The 14,438-nt window shown below is 42.4% G+C and overlaps 2 protein-coding genes and 1 long non-coding RNA gene across 5 annotated transcripts in view; 1 reads left to right on the top strand and 2 right to left on the bottom strand.

Moving 5' to 3' along the window:
- nhsb (Nance-Horan syndrome b (congenital cataracts and dental anomalies)) overlaps window positions 1-6,122 on the bottom strand; it is a 57,433-nt gene extending 51,311 nt beyond the window's left edge. For all 3 annotated transcript variants that reach the window (XM_085457760.1, XM_085457770.1, XM_085457779.1), the window contains exon 1: window positions 5,521-6,122. In XM_085457760.1, coding sequence (XP_085313886.1) covers window positions 5,521-5,800 — 280 coding nt within the window. In that variant the 5' untranslated portion in view covers window positions 5,801-6,122. The remainder of the gene's footprint in view (window positions 1-5,520) is intronic.
- Window positions 6,123-8,487: 2,365 nt separating this feature from the next.
- The window catches only part of ace2 (angiotensin I converting enzyme 2), a 28,861-nt gene continuing 22,910 nt past the window's right edge, over window positions 8,488-14,438 (top strand). Inside the window, exons 1-2 of the mRNA XM_085457736.1 lie at window positions 8,488-8,782; window positions 9,838-9,950. Of these exons, the coding sequence (XP_085313862.1) occupies window positions 9,894-9,950 (57 nt within the window). The 5' untranslated portion in view covers window positions 8,488-8,782; window positions 9,838-9,893. The remainder of the gene's footprint in view (window positions 8,783-9,837; window positions 9,951-14,438) is intronic.
- LOC146718931 (uncharacterized) lies at window positions 11,786-13,120 on the bottom strand. The gene is made up of 3 exons (XR_014920596.1): window positions 12,704-13,120; window positions 11,923-12,104; window positions 11,786-11,824 (listed from the first exon to the last, which is right to left on the bottom strand). It is a non-coding gene; the product is annotated as an uncharacterized LOC146718931 (long non-coding RNA).

Genomic DNA, 14,438 nt, shown 5'->3' with positions numbered 1-14,438 from the left:
ACTACTGCAGAAAGGCAGAGTTAGATATGGGATATTCAATTCAATTCAATTCAATTTTATTTATATAGCGCCAAATCACAACAAAAGTCGCCTCAAGGCGCTTCATAGGTACAGAGAAAAACCCAACAATCATATGACCCCCTATGAGCAAGCACTTTGGCGACAGTGGGAAGGAAAAACTCCCTTTTAACAGGAAGAAACCTCCGGCAGAACCAGGCTCAGGGAGGGGCGGCCATCTGCTGCGACCGGTTGGGGTGAGAGAAGGAAGACAGGATAAAAGACATGCTGTGGAAGAGAGACAGAGGTTAATAACAGATATGATTCAATGCAGAGAGGTCTGTTAATACATAGTGAGTGAGAAAGGTGACTGGAAAGGAAAAACTCAATGCATCATGGGAATCCCCCGGCAGCCTACGTCTATTGCAGCATAACTAAGGGAGGATTCAGGGTCACCTGGTCCAGCCCTAACTATATGCTTCAGCAAAAAGGAAAGTTTTAAGCTTAATCTTGAAAGTAGAGATAGTGTCTGTCTCCTGAATCCAAACTGGAAGCTGGTTCCACAGAAGAGGGGCCTGAAAACTGAAGGCTCTCCCTCCCATTCTACTTTTAAATACTCTAGGAACAGCAAGTAGGCCTGCAGAGTGAGAGCGAAGTGCTCTAATAGGGTGATATGGTACTACAAGGTCATTAAGATAAGATGGGGCCTGATTATTTAAGACCTTGTATGTGAGGAGCAGGATTTTGAATTCAATTCTGGATTTAACAGGAAACCAATGAAGGGAAGCCAAAACAGGAGAAATATGCTCTCTCTTTCTAGTCCCTGTCAGGACTCTTGCTGCAGCATTTTGGATTAGCTGAAGGCTTTTCAGTGAGTTTTTTGGACATCCTGATAATAATGAATTACAGTAGTCCAGCCTGGAAGTAATAAATGCATGAACTAGTTTTTCAGCGTCACTCTGAGACAGGATATTTCTAATTTTAGAGATGTTGCACAAATGGAAGAACGCAGTCTTACATATTTGTTTAATATGTGCATTGAAGGACATGTCCTGGTCAAAAATGACTCCAAGGTTCCTCACAGCGTTACTGGAGGCCAAGGTAATGCCATCCAGAGTAAGAATCTGGATATGGAAGTGTGTTTTGCTTGGGGGGTTACCAAGGAATGATAACTGATTTGTAAAAGGCAATATACAAACAATGTGTTAGTGTTTTTTGGACTAAGACAGGCAATACTTCTTCAGCTACTCGACCAGTATATTTTTGATATTTCGATGACCCTTGTTGTATAATTACTATGCTATTGCTAACTGGTAATTAAAGGTAGTCTATATTCTGTCAACAGAATATAGTTGCTGAACGATCATGCCACTAAAGACCCTTACCCTGCCACCCCCCAAAAAGGTGTATTAAAAAAACGTGTGACAAGTGTAAGATGTATAGAATAAAAATGTATAGGAAAGGGGACTTAATTTATATTGGCTTCTCACATGACATCATGTGCACATTTTTCAAAAGCTGTCTGGCATATTAGATCAGATACAACCACTGATCATGGGGGCAAAATGGGGTTCCTGGAGGCTGCTGGCTGTCACTAGGTGAAATCAATTGCAAAGAGGGTGCTGCACCATGAATTGCCTTGTCCTTTGTAGCAGATTGCTGTAGTCACCTATAAATTCCTATGGAAGACACCAATTTGTCTGCAAACACTTAGTAACTACCAGCCAAAGATTATTAAAGCTTTAAAAAATGAGACACAACCCAGAAATAAGAGAATTTGCCTTCAAAGTAAAAGTTGTGTGTTAGCGCTGCAACCAGTGCGTTCCATCTCTTGTTTGTGTTGGAGTTTTCAGTTTCACTCAGACTTGGAAATTATCTGCCAAGTGATTGCAGTGTCTTCCATACAAACTACAAGTGACTACATCAATCTGCTACTGACGAAAGCAGTCACAAAGAGGTGTGTGTGTGTGTTTATTTGTTTGTATCTGAGTTTCACTGAGTATCACTGAGCCTTGGGCTGCCAGTGAGATACTTAAATCTGGCACCCTGAGTCCCAGGAAAGTACAGACAGCCGTTACTCCAATCTGACATCCTGATGGCCAACAGTAAAAATATCCCTCAGCCTTAAACCGTGTTCCCATATAAAGTGATATCCCTTTTGCTGCTGACATCTAGTTGCTACTGGATATTCCAGGCGTGGGTGCTTACGTAACCCTCTGGTATATTTCGCAGCCTGTCACATGTCAGTCAACAGTAGTTCTCACGCCTAGTTTTGCTCACCTCAAAGTTAAATAAGTGATAAGTGCCCATTTCCCATCACTAGCTATTGTTTGTCCTGTTATTGCTACAAATCCTCAAATTTCACAACAATCTGTTATCTCTGGTTGTCACATCTCCACTGATTTCCTCCTCTATGATATTCATACATTTGCCATGAGGTTCCCCTGCATGATTGGCTTATCCCTCAGTCCATATGTACAGAGAAGGAGTATCATAAGCGCATTATCAGAGCAGCGGGACTTTCAGTCCTCTATCAGTGCGGAAAAGCAGCACTGAGCTGTAGGTCACCTGCTTTTCGTTACGCATTATCAAACAAAAGAAAGTTGTACATTAACACCATGTGCTAGTGCCAACAGATGACAACAAGTACAGACTGTTTAATTATGTTTTGATCAGTGTCTCACACAACGCAGGTGGTCTGAACGCCGTCTGAAGACTGCCCACTGCTATGTTCAGGATCAATCCAAGTTAGCACCATATTGACTCCCTGGAATCTTGATACGCTCCACCATCAGGTGGGGAAACTGTTGTCAGCGACACTGAATCTCCGTCTGTGTTTAAACAGTGACTTTTACATCCTCAGGGTTATTGCTTCTGTTTATCAGCACACAGGAAGATAATAGCCCTTTTGATAGCTGAATAAAAAATAGCAACATTTTTGGTGTTCATCCAATGAGCATTCACCAAAGAGAAGTCAGACTCTCCCTGCAACCAATCTGAAGTCAAAGAGCATTTTGTCAGTTGTCTTCAAAATGTGCCACATTAACTCTATCCCCACCACTCACAGGATATTCCAGCACTAAGTGTTTTTGCATTAAAAGACACCGTAAAAAGCAAAGTTTTCTTTCTGTATTCATATTAGAAGGTGCTTTCAGCTGCTCCCTTATTTCCCAAGGGTTAACCACAGCAAATGAGTCTGCACGTTTAATTTGGCGCATATTTTGCCCTTCCTGATCCATCCACCCATCCATCCATTCGCTTCCGCTTATCCTTTTCAGGGTCGCGGGGGGCGCTGGAGCCTATCCCAGCTGTCATAGGGCGAGAGGCAGGGTACACCCTGGACAGGTCGCCAGTCTGTCGCAGGGCCCCTTCCTGATCCAATCCTCCCATTTATCCAGGCTTAGGACCAGCACTAAGAGTAGCTTGACACCCAGAGGGTAGATTTGTGTCTCCTCCCAGTTCTGAACCGGGGGGAGTTTTCAGACCATGGAGCCACTTCTTTGCATACTCTCTCCATAACAAGAATATGATCATAAATGATGCCAGTGAAAGGTAAATTCAAAACAATACTCTTGTGGGAAATTAAATATCTAAGGATCAGAAAGGGGAAAATGTTTTATAGTGTATATAACTGGGAAAGATATCTTTAACATTTTAATTGTGTGATAGATTTGTAGGCATGTAACACTGTACGAAGGACAGTTAAAGAAAAAATAGAATACGGCATGGCATCATTCTCCTGTTTTGCCAAAGTTGTCCACATTGCACTGGAATTCTCAAACAACAACAATTCAAATGGGGAAGAGGAGCTCAAGTTATATTTTTATTATAGTGTATGCACATATGAGCAGCAATTTAGTTTTTTCTCTTGGACGCCTAAAATTGCAGCATGTAAAAAGTTGATGTCAACATCTCAGGTTGTCAGATTTAAAGAACATTAAAGGGCCAGAAAGGGTAAAACAGCATTTCACAATAGAGAATTTCTAGTTGACAGCATGAGTGCAAAGACTTTTCAAAACTCTGACGGTGGTGCATGTTTAAAAAACAACAACTTGTGTTTGATGTCTTGACTGGATAGGGGGATTTTAAAAAAAGCCCAATCCACTAAACAAATCAGTCTTCTGTGCCCAACAAGTATGTGACAGGTTTCTGGGTTTAGTGCTGCTTGTGTCAGGTCTGAAGAGTTTCCATTATGGAGAGATGAGTTTACTGTTTACTGCATGTGGCACAACTGAACATATTTTCTGTCTTGCTGAATGTGAGACAACCAACCCTTATTAACAAAAACAACACAGCAGAACAGATTCCCATGTAATACAGACATGGCCGCCGTACCACACGCTCAGAGATGTGTGTTGAGGGGGTTATATCTGAAGAGGGGTGCTTATGTTCCTACAATCAGACCCCCACCCACCCCCAAGAAGCTCTTATTGTCCCCACACTATGATAACATGCAGCAGTGATGAGTCCCAGCGTACAGAACTGCCCTAAAATCTCTGAAACGAACCTCTAAAATCTCAAGACGTATACTGACGGCACTGCAGAGAACATAAATAATATGTAGCTGCTGCACAGAACGCTCTGTTACAGTCAATTGCAGGCTCTCTCATCGCTGCCAATCAGGCGGGTTTTCTTTCTGTTTTCTGTTTTTTTTTCTTGTGAGATCCGCGGGAGATGGAAATGAATGCGACGCCTAAACATATAGGCGCGATCGCTCCACATTTACCCTGCAACATGGACATCTGGATTCATTATTGATGCTGTGTTGGTGCTGCTGCATGTGGAAAGGGTGGGTTTGGCGCACGGGGAGTCGTCTACGAAAAACCCATCTCTCTCTCTTTCTAACACACACACACAGATAGAAAAGCACAGACAAACACACACGTATCCCCCCCCCCCTTTTTTTTTAACAGATACTCGAACCTTAACTTCATGCAGACTGGCCTGTTCACACCCTCTCTAAGAGAAGGAGGCCTTGTTGGGGGACCGGGAAACACGGCCTGAACATGCTTCAGGTGTGCGCTTCCCGCAGTAGCGAGACTGCGATGCTGAGCCAATGCAGCGGCAACACACGCCCCTCCGCTCCGCTTCTCGCTGCCTGCTTGTCAACAGACACACACACAGATTCCCCTCCACGTCGAAGGACACACACACACACACATACGCGCGCATCCGAGTCTCCAACGCCACATAAATGTGCAGTCAACACATCTTGCGTTGTGAAACATGCATCTGGATGGGCAAATGTGCAAACGCACTCGTGTGACACATTTCAATGAAGGTGGGGGTGCGAGCGCGGCCGAGTCTACGACGGGCGCGCGTGCAGCTGTGTTAAAAAATTTATATATATATATATATATATTTTATTTTATTTTATTTTTTTGAGGAAGGGACACTAAGAAGCATTAGGGGGCACATGAGGGATGTTAATGTATGGAAACCAAAGCCAAAACGCTCAGGTTTAAATCATGGAGCGATTTCTCCCCATAATATGGGGGTATGCACATGTGTTCGTCTACTTACGCACAGCCTCCTTTTTGGGGTCTAGGGCACTGGCAGTCTGCTGTATCTGGCCTATTTTATTCTGAAGGACCCAGACCCGTTGGTTGGTGCTAATGATGTCGTTTTCCAGCTCCTGAAATAAGGAGCAGGCGTGTCGGGCCAGGTCGGAGAGCTGTCGCAAGGTCCGGGAAAGAACCACATTACTGATGGCACACAGGTCCTCGAAAAGCAGACCATCATCATTGGGGATCGGGTGTCTGCACAGAAGCTGCGGCTCCACAATCCTTTTGGCGAATGGCATTTTGCACGCCAAAGATGATAAGGGTTGTAAGCCAAGCGTAAAATCCCGCTGCCTAGAAGTAAAAGGTAAAAGGGTAAAACGGACAACATCCAAATATATAAATCCACGAGAAGCCCGATGAGGTTCAGGCCGTCTGCGCGTTATCCCCGGGCGTCAATCCAAAGTTCCCAGATTCTCCTTGAGATCCTCCATCCTGCTGCTGGTTTCTGGGGATCATTCACACTCCCGCTCACACACGCACACACATGCACACACATGCAGGACACAGCTAAGCCCAGGTCAGTGGTGTGAGGATGCGTGTTGCGTCTGCGATCATGGGTTGCCTCCGTCCAGCGTCAAATCAGCCAGAGCGAAAAGGAAATGCCGCTGAAAGGTTTCAAAATAAGAATCTGGGACAACGACGGTAATAGAAAATCACTGAAGAGGTGTCGTCAAAATTGATGGTAATTACACAGGATACAGAGGTGGATACGACAAAAAGTGAAAACATGTCTTGCAAAGCCCTGTATTTAAATACACAAAGGTTACTTCATAACCGATCTCCGCGTTTGGAGCTTTTATTTTTTAGGCCTTCCCTTGTTTTTCCGCCCATATTGCGGTAATTCTTCTGGTATTTGATGCAACCTGGCTCCGTGGCCTGAAGTATGTGCAGGCAGAGAAGATGAGGGAGAAGACTGAGGTAAAACCCGGAGATACAGATATGAGTAGATGGGGAATGGTCGTGACAGTCGTGCCTGTCAGCAGACACTGAAAGAGGATAATTCTGAAAAATATTAATGTCTTACTTGGCCTAAATGCAGGTGATCAGGTAAGTCTGGGGAAAACAGATCGTTTTCAGCATCCAAAACTTCTTGAAGGGGATGTTCGGAGCTGGGGACACAAGTTGATATAATTTCTAAACTCATTTTAATTAATAGAATTTCCGGTGTACTGACACAATTCTAATTATTCATGAAAACAGCTTTTTCTAATTTTATGAGAACATCTTACAAACTTAAATAACTAATTAAGTATCTATACTGTACTGAGCAAACAGTTTCATTTACATACAGTGTCATTAAACGGGCCAAAAGCAATTCAATAAGGAGAGATCACTTGGAAGAATTGAACTCGATTTATTGAGATAGAGAAATTAATGTATTTGGCAATTAGACTCAGATGACCCATCATGGCAGAGAAGAATCTCAGTGGTGATAGGATTTAGGATCTGACACTGGAGGTGGTGGTAAAATTGAAGCTTGGATGGAGCTCCTCTGACTGAGGTGTGTTCAGCACTTTAGCTGCGTTTGATTTTTAACACAATGTTTCTCACAACTCTCTAAACCCCAAATATAGCTGGAATATAATTGTCTCTTGGTGCCATTAGGTAGTGAACTCCAGCTCACACTGGGGCAGTTGGCAGCTGAGTGTGGAGCGGCTGGGGGGAGAATTAGCACCAGTTCTGAGGCTCTGCCACGTTTGCCTGTGGCCACTGGTGTTAGATGTTGGCAGAAAGAATAAGATTGTGGATGCAAGCTGCGGAAATGAGCTTCCTGTTTGTGAAGAGGCGCTAGAGCTGCTATTCCTGCGGAGCCGGCAGACGCGCCTCTGAATTGAGGTGTTTTGGGATATCCTATCACAAGAAGACCTCTGTGCAGAGGTTATACCTCTCAGCTAGTGTGGGACCAGCTTCGTGTCCCCCCAGAATAGCCAAAGGAGGTGGGTGCACCTAGAGAGGTCTGGGTGTCTCTTTGTACACTGCTAGCTTGTGTCTTAAATTAGTATCAAACTATATTTCCCATTAAACAAAGAACATGGTGTTTTGTTATGTCATTGTAATCTGGAGTTGTTGTTAAGTTACAGTTAAGCTTTGTTTTTCTGATACCCGCCCCCCAAGAAAAAAATGCAGGCAAAGACTGAAAACCACAATTATAGATGATGTGGACATAGTAGGTAATGAATATAAACTCACAAACTACAAAATTAAATTGTGTGACCATGTTTGCAATGCACACGTCACTGCACAGTATCTTCTCATGATGCACTGAGGCTCCAAATTCATAAACTGTTAACCCTGTACACCTCACCAAAAAGTTTAACTACAGCAGATCCTCTGTCAACCTATTTCTTTTTCCTTTTTTCTTTTTTTGCTGAATTTCTGTTTCCAGGATGCTAAGCCTGCCCGTTGTCTGTTTCATTCACAGTGATTAGCCTATAGCCTCTAGGCTCAGTCTGTATATGGACGTGTGCAGTAAACTTGCTGTTGCTGCAAATTTGAGGCAGTGCAGATTAACAGGAACCTGTCACGGGCCTCTCTCTCCGAACTGCCAAGAAGACAAGAATGCTACAATTGTTCCCTATACAGTTATGCATTATATCCTTTATTATTATTTATAATGAGACAGGATTTGTCATGGCGACCAATTCAATCAATTAGACATTTGAGAAGTATTAAGACAGGGATATGTGTGAGCAACACGTTCTCACTCCCAACTTGTCAAATGTGTGACGCATGGTCAGGCTCCCTCTGCTTCACTTATCGACGCGCAGGGTCCTCTCATTGAATACTATAGAGCTCCCTTAACGTTGCTTATTGACGACAAGAGATTGCCGCGGAAGAGCCTGTTGTCTGTATATTTATATATTTCCGAAATCACATTGTAGTGACGTATACTGAACACAATAAATTATATAATGTAAACGACTACCTGAAAAACAGGTAGAACGATACTTTTGTATCGTTTATTGCATTTATGGAGGGAGTGATGTATGCTGGGTAATGGCACAGCTAGCTACTGGGTGACTTTATTCACCCGCTTCAGCTGTTATCAGTCCATACAATGGGCGTTATTAGCACAAATCAGTCCCATAGATTTGGGCCATCTCCTGCTAGATTGTTCAGAAGGTTGTTCTCATCCATCCAGATGGAGGATCACTAACAGGAGCGTGGAAGACTCCAGAATCCACTCTGGCTGCAATCCGGTGGATATGCAGTGTTTACAGGTAAGACCATTTAAACGGACAGCATTTATAGAATGACTATTAAAAGTCAGCGAGTGTCAGTAATGTTAATGTGGTTATGTTAGTAATACACCGAGTGCTAATATAACAGCTTTAAGATGCATTTGTAGATGTTATTACGTGTTTTACCGTCTTTATGGTGCTAGCTTAAAGTTACGGTGTAAACGTTAGCTTATATTGTAGTAAAGCTGTTACTGTTTAAACGATGTTAGCACAGAAATATTAGCTTCTGTCATGACTGATGAAGTTACTAGTTAATAAAGTTTTCAGTAAAGTGTTTAATCGCAGCCACAGACTGACAGCAAATATCTCGATTAGCTTCAGTGCATCTGTAATAAATATGTGCAAGTTTCAGTGCTTCGTTTAAACTGTATGATACTTATACTGACCCAGGGTCAGTGTAAAATACAATTCTAGCTGTGTGAACAAAGCCTGGCTCCTTTAATCCTGCATGACAAACCTCAGAATGCAGGTTATTATTACTCTTTCCTGCTGTCACACCTGAGAGTCAGCTAGAAACTTAGAGTGACGTGGACATCATGCAAAGACTGCCAGACTCTGTAATACTGCAAATGATCAGTGACTCATGTTATCACTAAACTTTAAACGGTACCTCTGTGTGCTGAACATCTAGGATTGAGTCAGGCTGCATTGACTGTGGGACTTTAATGTGTTAAAAGCAGGTTGAAGACGGCTCAGAAACATTTGAAGATTAAAATTTAGCATTATGGCTGCTGGTGGTTTGTAAAGCCTCTACTCAGCTGTATTTTTGTTACTAATTTATGTTTGTTATTGTTTAACAGATTTCAGAAGAGCAAATATGCTTAATAGTTTAACTAGATTTCATTTGTCAGTGTGGGACTGCTGAGTCACCTGAAGAACTCATTTCATTCATTCTCCACATGATGTTCATTTACAGAAATGTTTCACAGGAACTGATTCCTCCCAAATGGTGAACTAGTGTGTTTCCATAGATTACCTCTGTATGAATGTACTTCTTAAATGAAGGCAAGTGTTTATCCTTTTTTGTTCCTCAGGTACAGTACATGATATCAAGGGCAGGCGGTCAACACTGGGGGAAGACAAGAAGCAGATGTACTTCCAAAGAGGGAGCTGCAGTGAGGACACAGCCAGGTCACTGAGGTCAGAGGTCAGAATCTGAAACAGCTCAGGTTTATATTTTAGGTGTTATAAAAAATCAAAATGTATTTATAAAGAAACCTTTAAATAATAGTCATAATTATGATTATTATAAGAAATATCAAACATGTAAGTGGATTTTCTGTTACACATATTGTCTTAGCCCTGCAATAAACTGGCAGCCTGTCTTTGTCCTGTATCAGCTGGGATAGGCTTCATCCTCCCGCAACCCTGAATTGGATACATTGTATTCCAATTATGTAATCTGATCATTTACAAACTCAAGGTATCTAATCAAAATGTAAGTAATAATTATAAAATGGGAAAGCAGAAATAAGTGTGACATAAATGTAAATGTGTGAGCTGACATAGAGGACAGCTACATGTTGTCTGAAAAACCTTTTGTAAGAGCCAAAGTCAATGTTTATGTTTTTCCTTTTTGTTTTGGTGGCACAGGTGTATAGCTTTACCTGCATCTCAGGTGATGGTATGTGGGTGTGGTCACAGTCTATTTACCTGATGTCGGTGTTCGCAGCAGGTGTGTTGGGTGAGTGGTTTGTGGGCAAACTTTTCTGTTGAGCGTCCTTTTTTGGCACACCAGTTAATCCATGCGCTAGTTGTAAATTGATTGAAAGCGCAAATGTTTGTTTTTGTTTTGTTCTTAAAATAAATGCGCAAAGTACAAGTACGACCCATTATGGATTATTGGAGGCGCGTCACATGGACACAACCAACTCAGCCGGCCGCGGCTTTATTTACGGACGAAAGTCGCAACACCTTTGTTGTCAAGTTTGCAGGTATATCAGCACGAGACAGAGACTTTAACAGTCTCTTCTATGTAAGACTAACTCAATGAAGCATTATTGGTCCCGTCTGTTTGGATAAATATAGTAAGTTGATGTATGTCCATTTATTGACACATTTTCTTAAGTGCTTATCCAGTTCAGGATCACAGTGGAGCTGCAGCTGGATGTGTTCACTAAATAAACCTTACAAAAGTTAACAATAAACCTGCATCCATGTACGTTGTTGTCCACAGGATGAGAAAATCAAACTGGAAGACGGTGGAACATGTTAATAAATGTTTGTGTGTTTATGCCTGTGATAAAAAATAGAAAGCTCTGTCTCTCTTTATTCTGAGATTTAACTAATTCAAAAGATATTGCAATATTTATTTATCCAAAACAAAACAAGTTCACTCTAAATTGATGTTGTACAGTAAAAAAATGTTCTTGTGTTTTCCATGAAGTGTATGTAAATATCTGGTTTCAACTGTGAATATACTGCTGTGTATTGAAGTTCCTCTTGTTTTGCATAGAAATATACTGAACAACATACAAAGCATAATATATAAAATACTACCTGAGTTTTTTCTTTGAAAGCCCCTTATGTCCATTCTTGTATATCAGTGCATTACTGAAACCGGTTTATTTAGCCGTGGAGGGCAACAACTGAAAATATGAAATAAACACACATGTAAGCTAAGACTCTCTAAAGAAACAGCATTGTTGTTGTTCGGCTTTTCATTTCGCCATTTGTTGCTCGGTTTCTGGAGTCTCCTGGTCCTGTCAGTATTAGTAGGATGCATCTGCTGTGTCTTCTCGTGGATGCTCACCTACCTTGACTCGTTCCAGCCTGGTATGGATTTCCCAACACTGCGGACAGTGGCCCACGTCAGAGACGTTTAATATTGATTACATATGTCTGAATTGCTAACCCTAACCCTAGCTCAACAGACCACAATGCCCTTTGAAGATGCAGAGCACGATGTCCCATCATCAGACTGTAAAAAAAAAAAAAAAAAAAAAAAAAAAAACATCCACCAGGCTTCTTTGTTGCCAAAACTGATGATTCTCCTATCAGGGATCAGTAGCGTGTATTAACCTGTGCTATAAGCAGCAGTCACTGAAATATTACTGTTTCCGATAAGAAATCTAGGACATAAAAGCCAGGGTGGGAGGGATCTCTACAAACTGACTTACCTCTGCAAGTGTGAAGCTCAACAAAAATCTGACTCTCCAGTCACAGACAAACAAAAAACTCCAGCTGGGAGATAGAAAACGCTGTCTGGGTCTTGCTGGATGTTGCTGGTCAGAGTCCACACATTAGCAGAGCGCTTCTTTGTCCCACTGACCCATGTGGACAGCGACTGTGGAGAACTGTTCTGGAAAACAGAAAAGAGAATTAAAATAACAAAAAGCCAAACAGGATTTCCACAAAGACTCTCTTGGAATCAGCAATCAAAAAATCACTGGTTCATATTTCAATTAAATATGAACAGGTTCCTTAAATGTACGCAGTTCAGATCTGATTTAATTTAATTTCCTTCACACAGCACATTTGTCCAGGCTGACAGGTAAACATAGAATTAATCTCAGGTAACATGACTCATAGTAGAGATTCAGTAAGAAAGATTGCTAGCTCTACAGGGAGTGCAGAATTATTAGGCAAGTTGTATTTTTGAGGAATAATTTTATTATTGAACAACAACCATGTTCTCAATGAACCCAAAAAACTCATTAATATCAAAGCTGAATGTTTTTGGAAGTAGTTTTTAGTTTTAGCTATTTTAGGGGGATATCTGTGTGTGCAGGTGACTATTACTGTGCATAATTATTAGGCAACTGAACAAAAAACAAATATATACCCATTTCAATTATTTCTTTTTACCAGTGAAACCAATATAACATCTCCACATTCACAAATATATATTTCTGACATTCAAAAACAAAACAAAAACAAATCAGCGACCAATATAGCCACCTTTCTTTGCAAGGACACTCAAAAGCCTGCCATCCATGGATTCTGTCAGTGTTTTGATCTGTTCACCATCAACATTGCGTGCAGCAGCAACCACAGCCTCCCAGACACTGTTCAGAGAGGTGTACTTGTAGCCGCTAAGACTGGTGGACCTAAATCTTCACCACCACGTCTGTATACATACAAGCAGAAAAAGGGGAGTGGGTGGGTCAGCGCTCAGGGCACAGAACTTAGCTGGCTTCAAACACACCATTCATTTTCCATACAAAAACACAGCCACAGTCACAAATACAAGCTAAAATCCCCGTATACAATAAAAATAGTGTTTGCAACCCGCTAAAAACCCTGCCGGCAGAAATAACTATTCACTATTAAAACAAGACTAAAACATGTTTTCCATATGCTAAAATTACCCTCCCACAGTCCCATAATCCCACAGTCCAGCCACAAATGGGCGAGGACAGGAGAGGAACTTCTCTTCCGGGATGGGGAAACTCGCCAGCAACAGACCAGGGAGGAGGCTCCTATCGCAGACCTGTCTCCTCCGGACAGCGCGTCGCCGCACAGTCCCGCCCCACTCCACACCTGAACACGGCCTCCCTCGTCTCACCGTCAGATGCAGGCAGAAGGGCATCCCTGCCCTGTTGTGCATTGCGGCCATCGCCACCCACTGTTGCCGTTCCTGCCGTTAGGACTGGATCGCCGAACGACTCGGGGCGCCCCACAGTCAGGCAGCAGTTCGTTCCACACACGTGCGCGCTTGCACGCGTTCCTTTTTCTCCTGCTCACCCTTCGTGCGTCGCTTCTTTCTTCTTTTGTCTCTGCGCTCACCATCCCCTTTAACAGGTCAACCTGGCGGCTGATAGGCCACCTTGGGGAACGCCCCCACCTCACAGGTGCCTACAATTGTCTGTTTAGTCCACAGTGGGTTAAAGGAACATGGTACAACATTAACACAAATATAAATATGAGGATAAAACCATGCAGTATAAATATCAATAAACAGACATGCAATATAAATATCACAATAAAATCATGCAAATAAAAACACTATGTACCAACACACAGATTAATAAAACAAAAACACAAATTTCCGCTGTGTGACATACTGTTTTCCCTCCTTGTAAATCTCACATTTGATGATGGACCACAGGTTCTCAATGGGGTTCAGGTGAACAAGGAGGCCATGTCATTAGTTTTTCTTCTTTTATACCCTTTCTTGCCAGCCATGCTGTGGAGTACTTGGACGCGTGTGATGGAGCATTGTCCTGCATGAAAATCATGTTTTTCTTGAAGGATGCAGACTTCTTCCTGTACCACTGCTTGAAGAAGGTGTCTTCCAGAAACTGGCAGTAGGACTGGGAGTTGAGCTTGACTCCATCCTCAACCCGAAAAGGCCCCACAAGCTCATCTTTGATGATACCAGCCCAAACCAGTACTCCACCTCCACCTTGCTGGCGTCTGAGTCGGACTGGAGCTCTCTGCCCTTTACCAATCCAGCCACGGGCCCATCCATCTGGCCCATCAAGACTCACTCTCATTTCATCAGTCCATAAAACCTTAGAAAAACCAGTCTTGAGATATTTCTTGGCCCAGTCTTGACGTTTCAGCTTGTGTGTCTTGTTCAGTGGTGGTCGTCTTTCAGCCTTTCTTACCTTGGCCATGTCTCTGAGTATTGCACACCTTGTGCTTTTGGGCACTCCAGTGATGTTGCAGCTCTGAAATATGGCCAAACTGG

The sequence above is a fragment of the Copadichromis virginalis genome, linkage group LG1, assembly GCF_057382275.1.
Source record: "Copadichromis virginalis isolate Kocher_CV1m ecotype Utaka linkage group LG1, C_Virginalis_male_GT1.1, whole genome shotgun sequence".
Lineage (NCBI taxonomy): Eukaryota > Metazoa > Chordata > Actinopteri > Cichliformes > Cichlidae > Copadichromis > Copadichromis virginalis.
The sequence above is the reverse complement of the archived record's forward strand: the minus strand, read 5'-3'. Positions and strand labels throughout refer to the sequence as shown.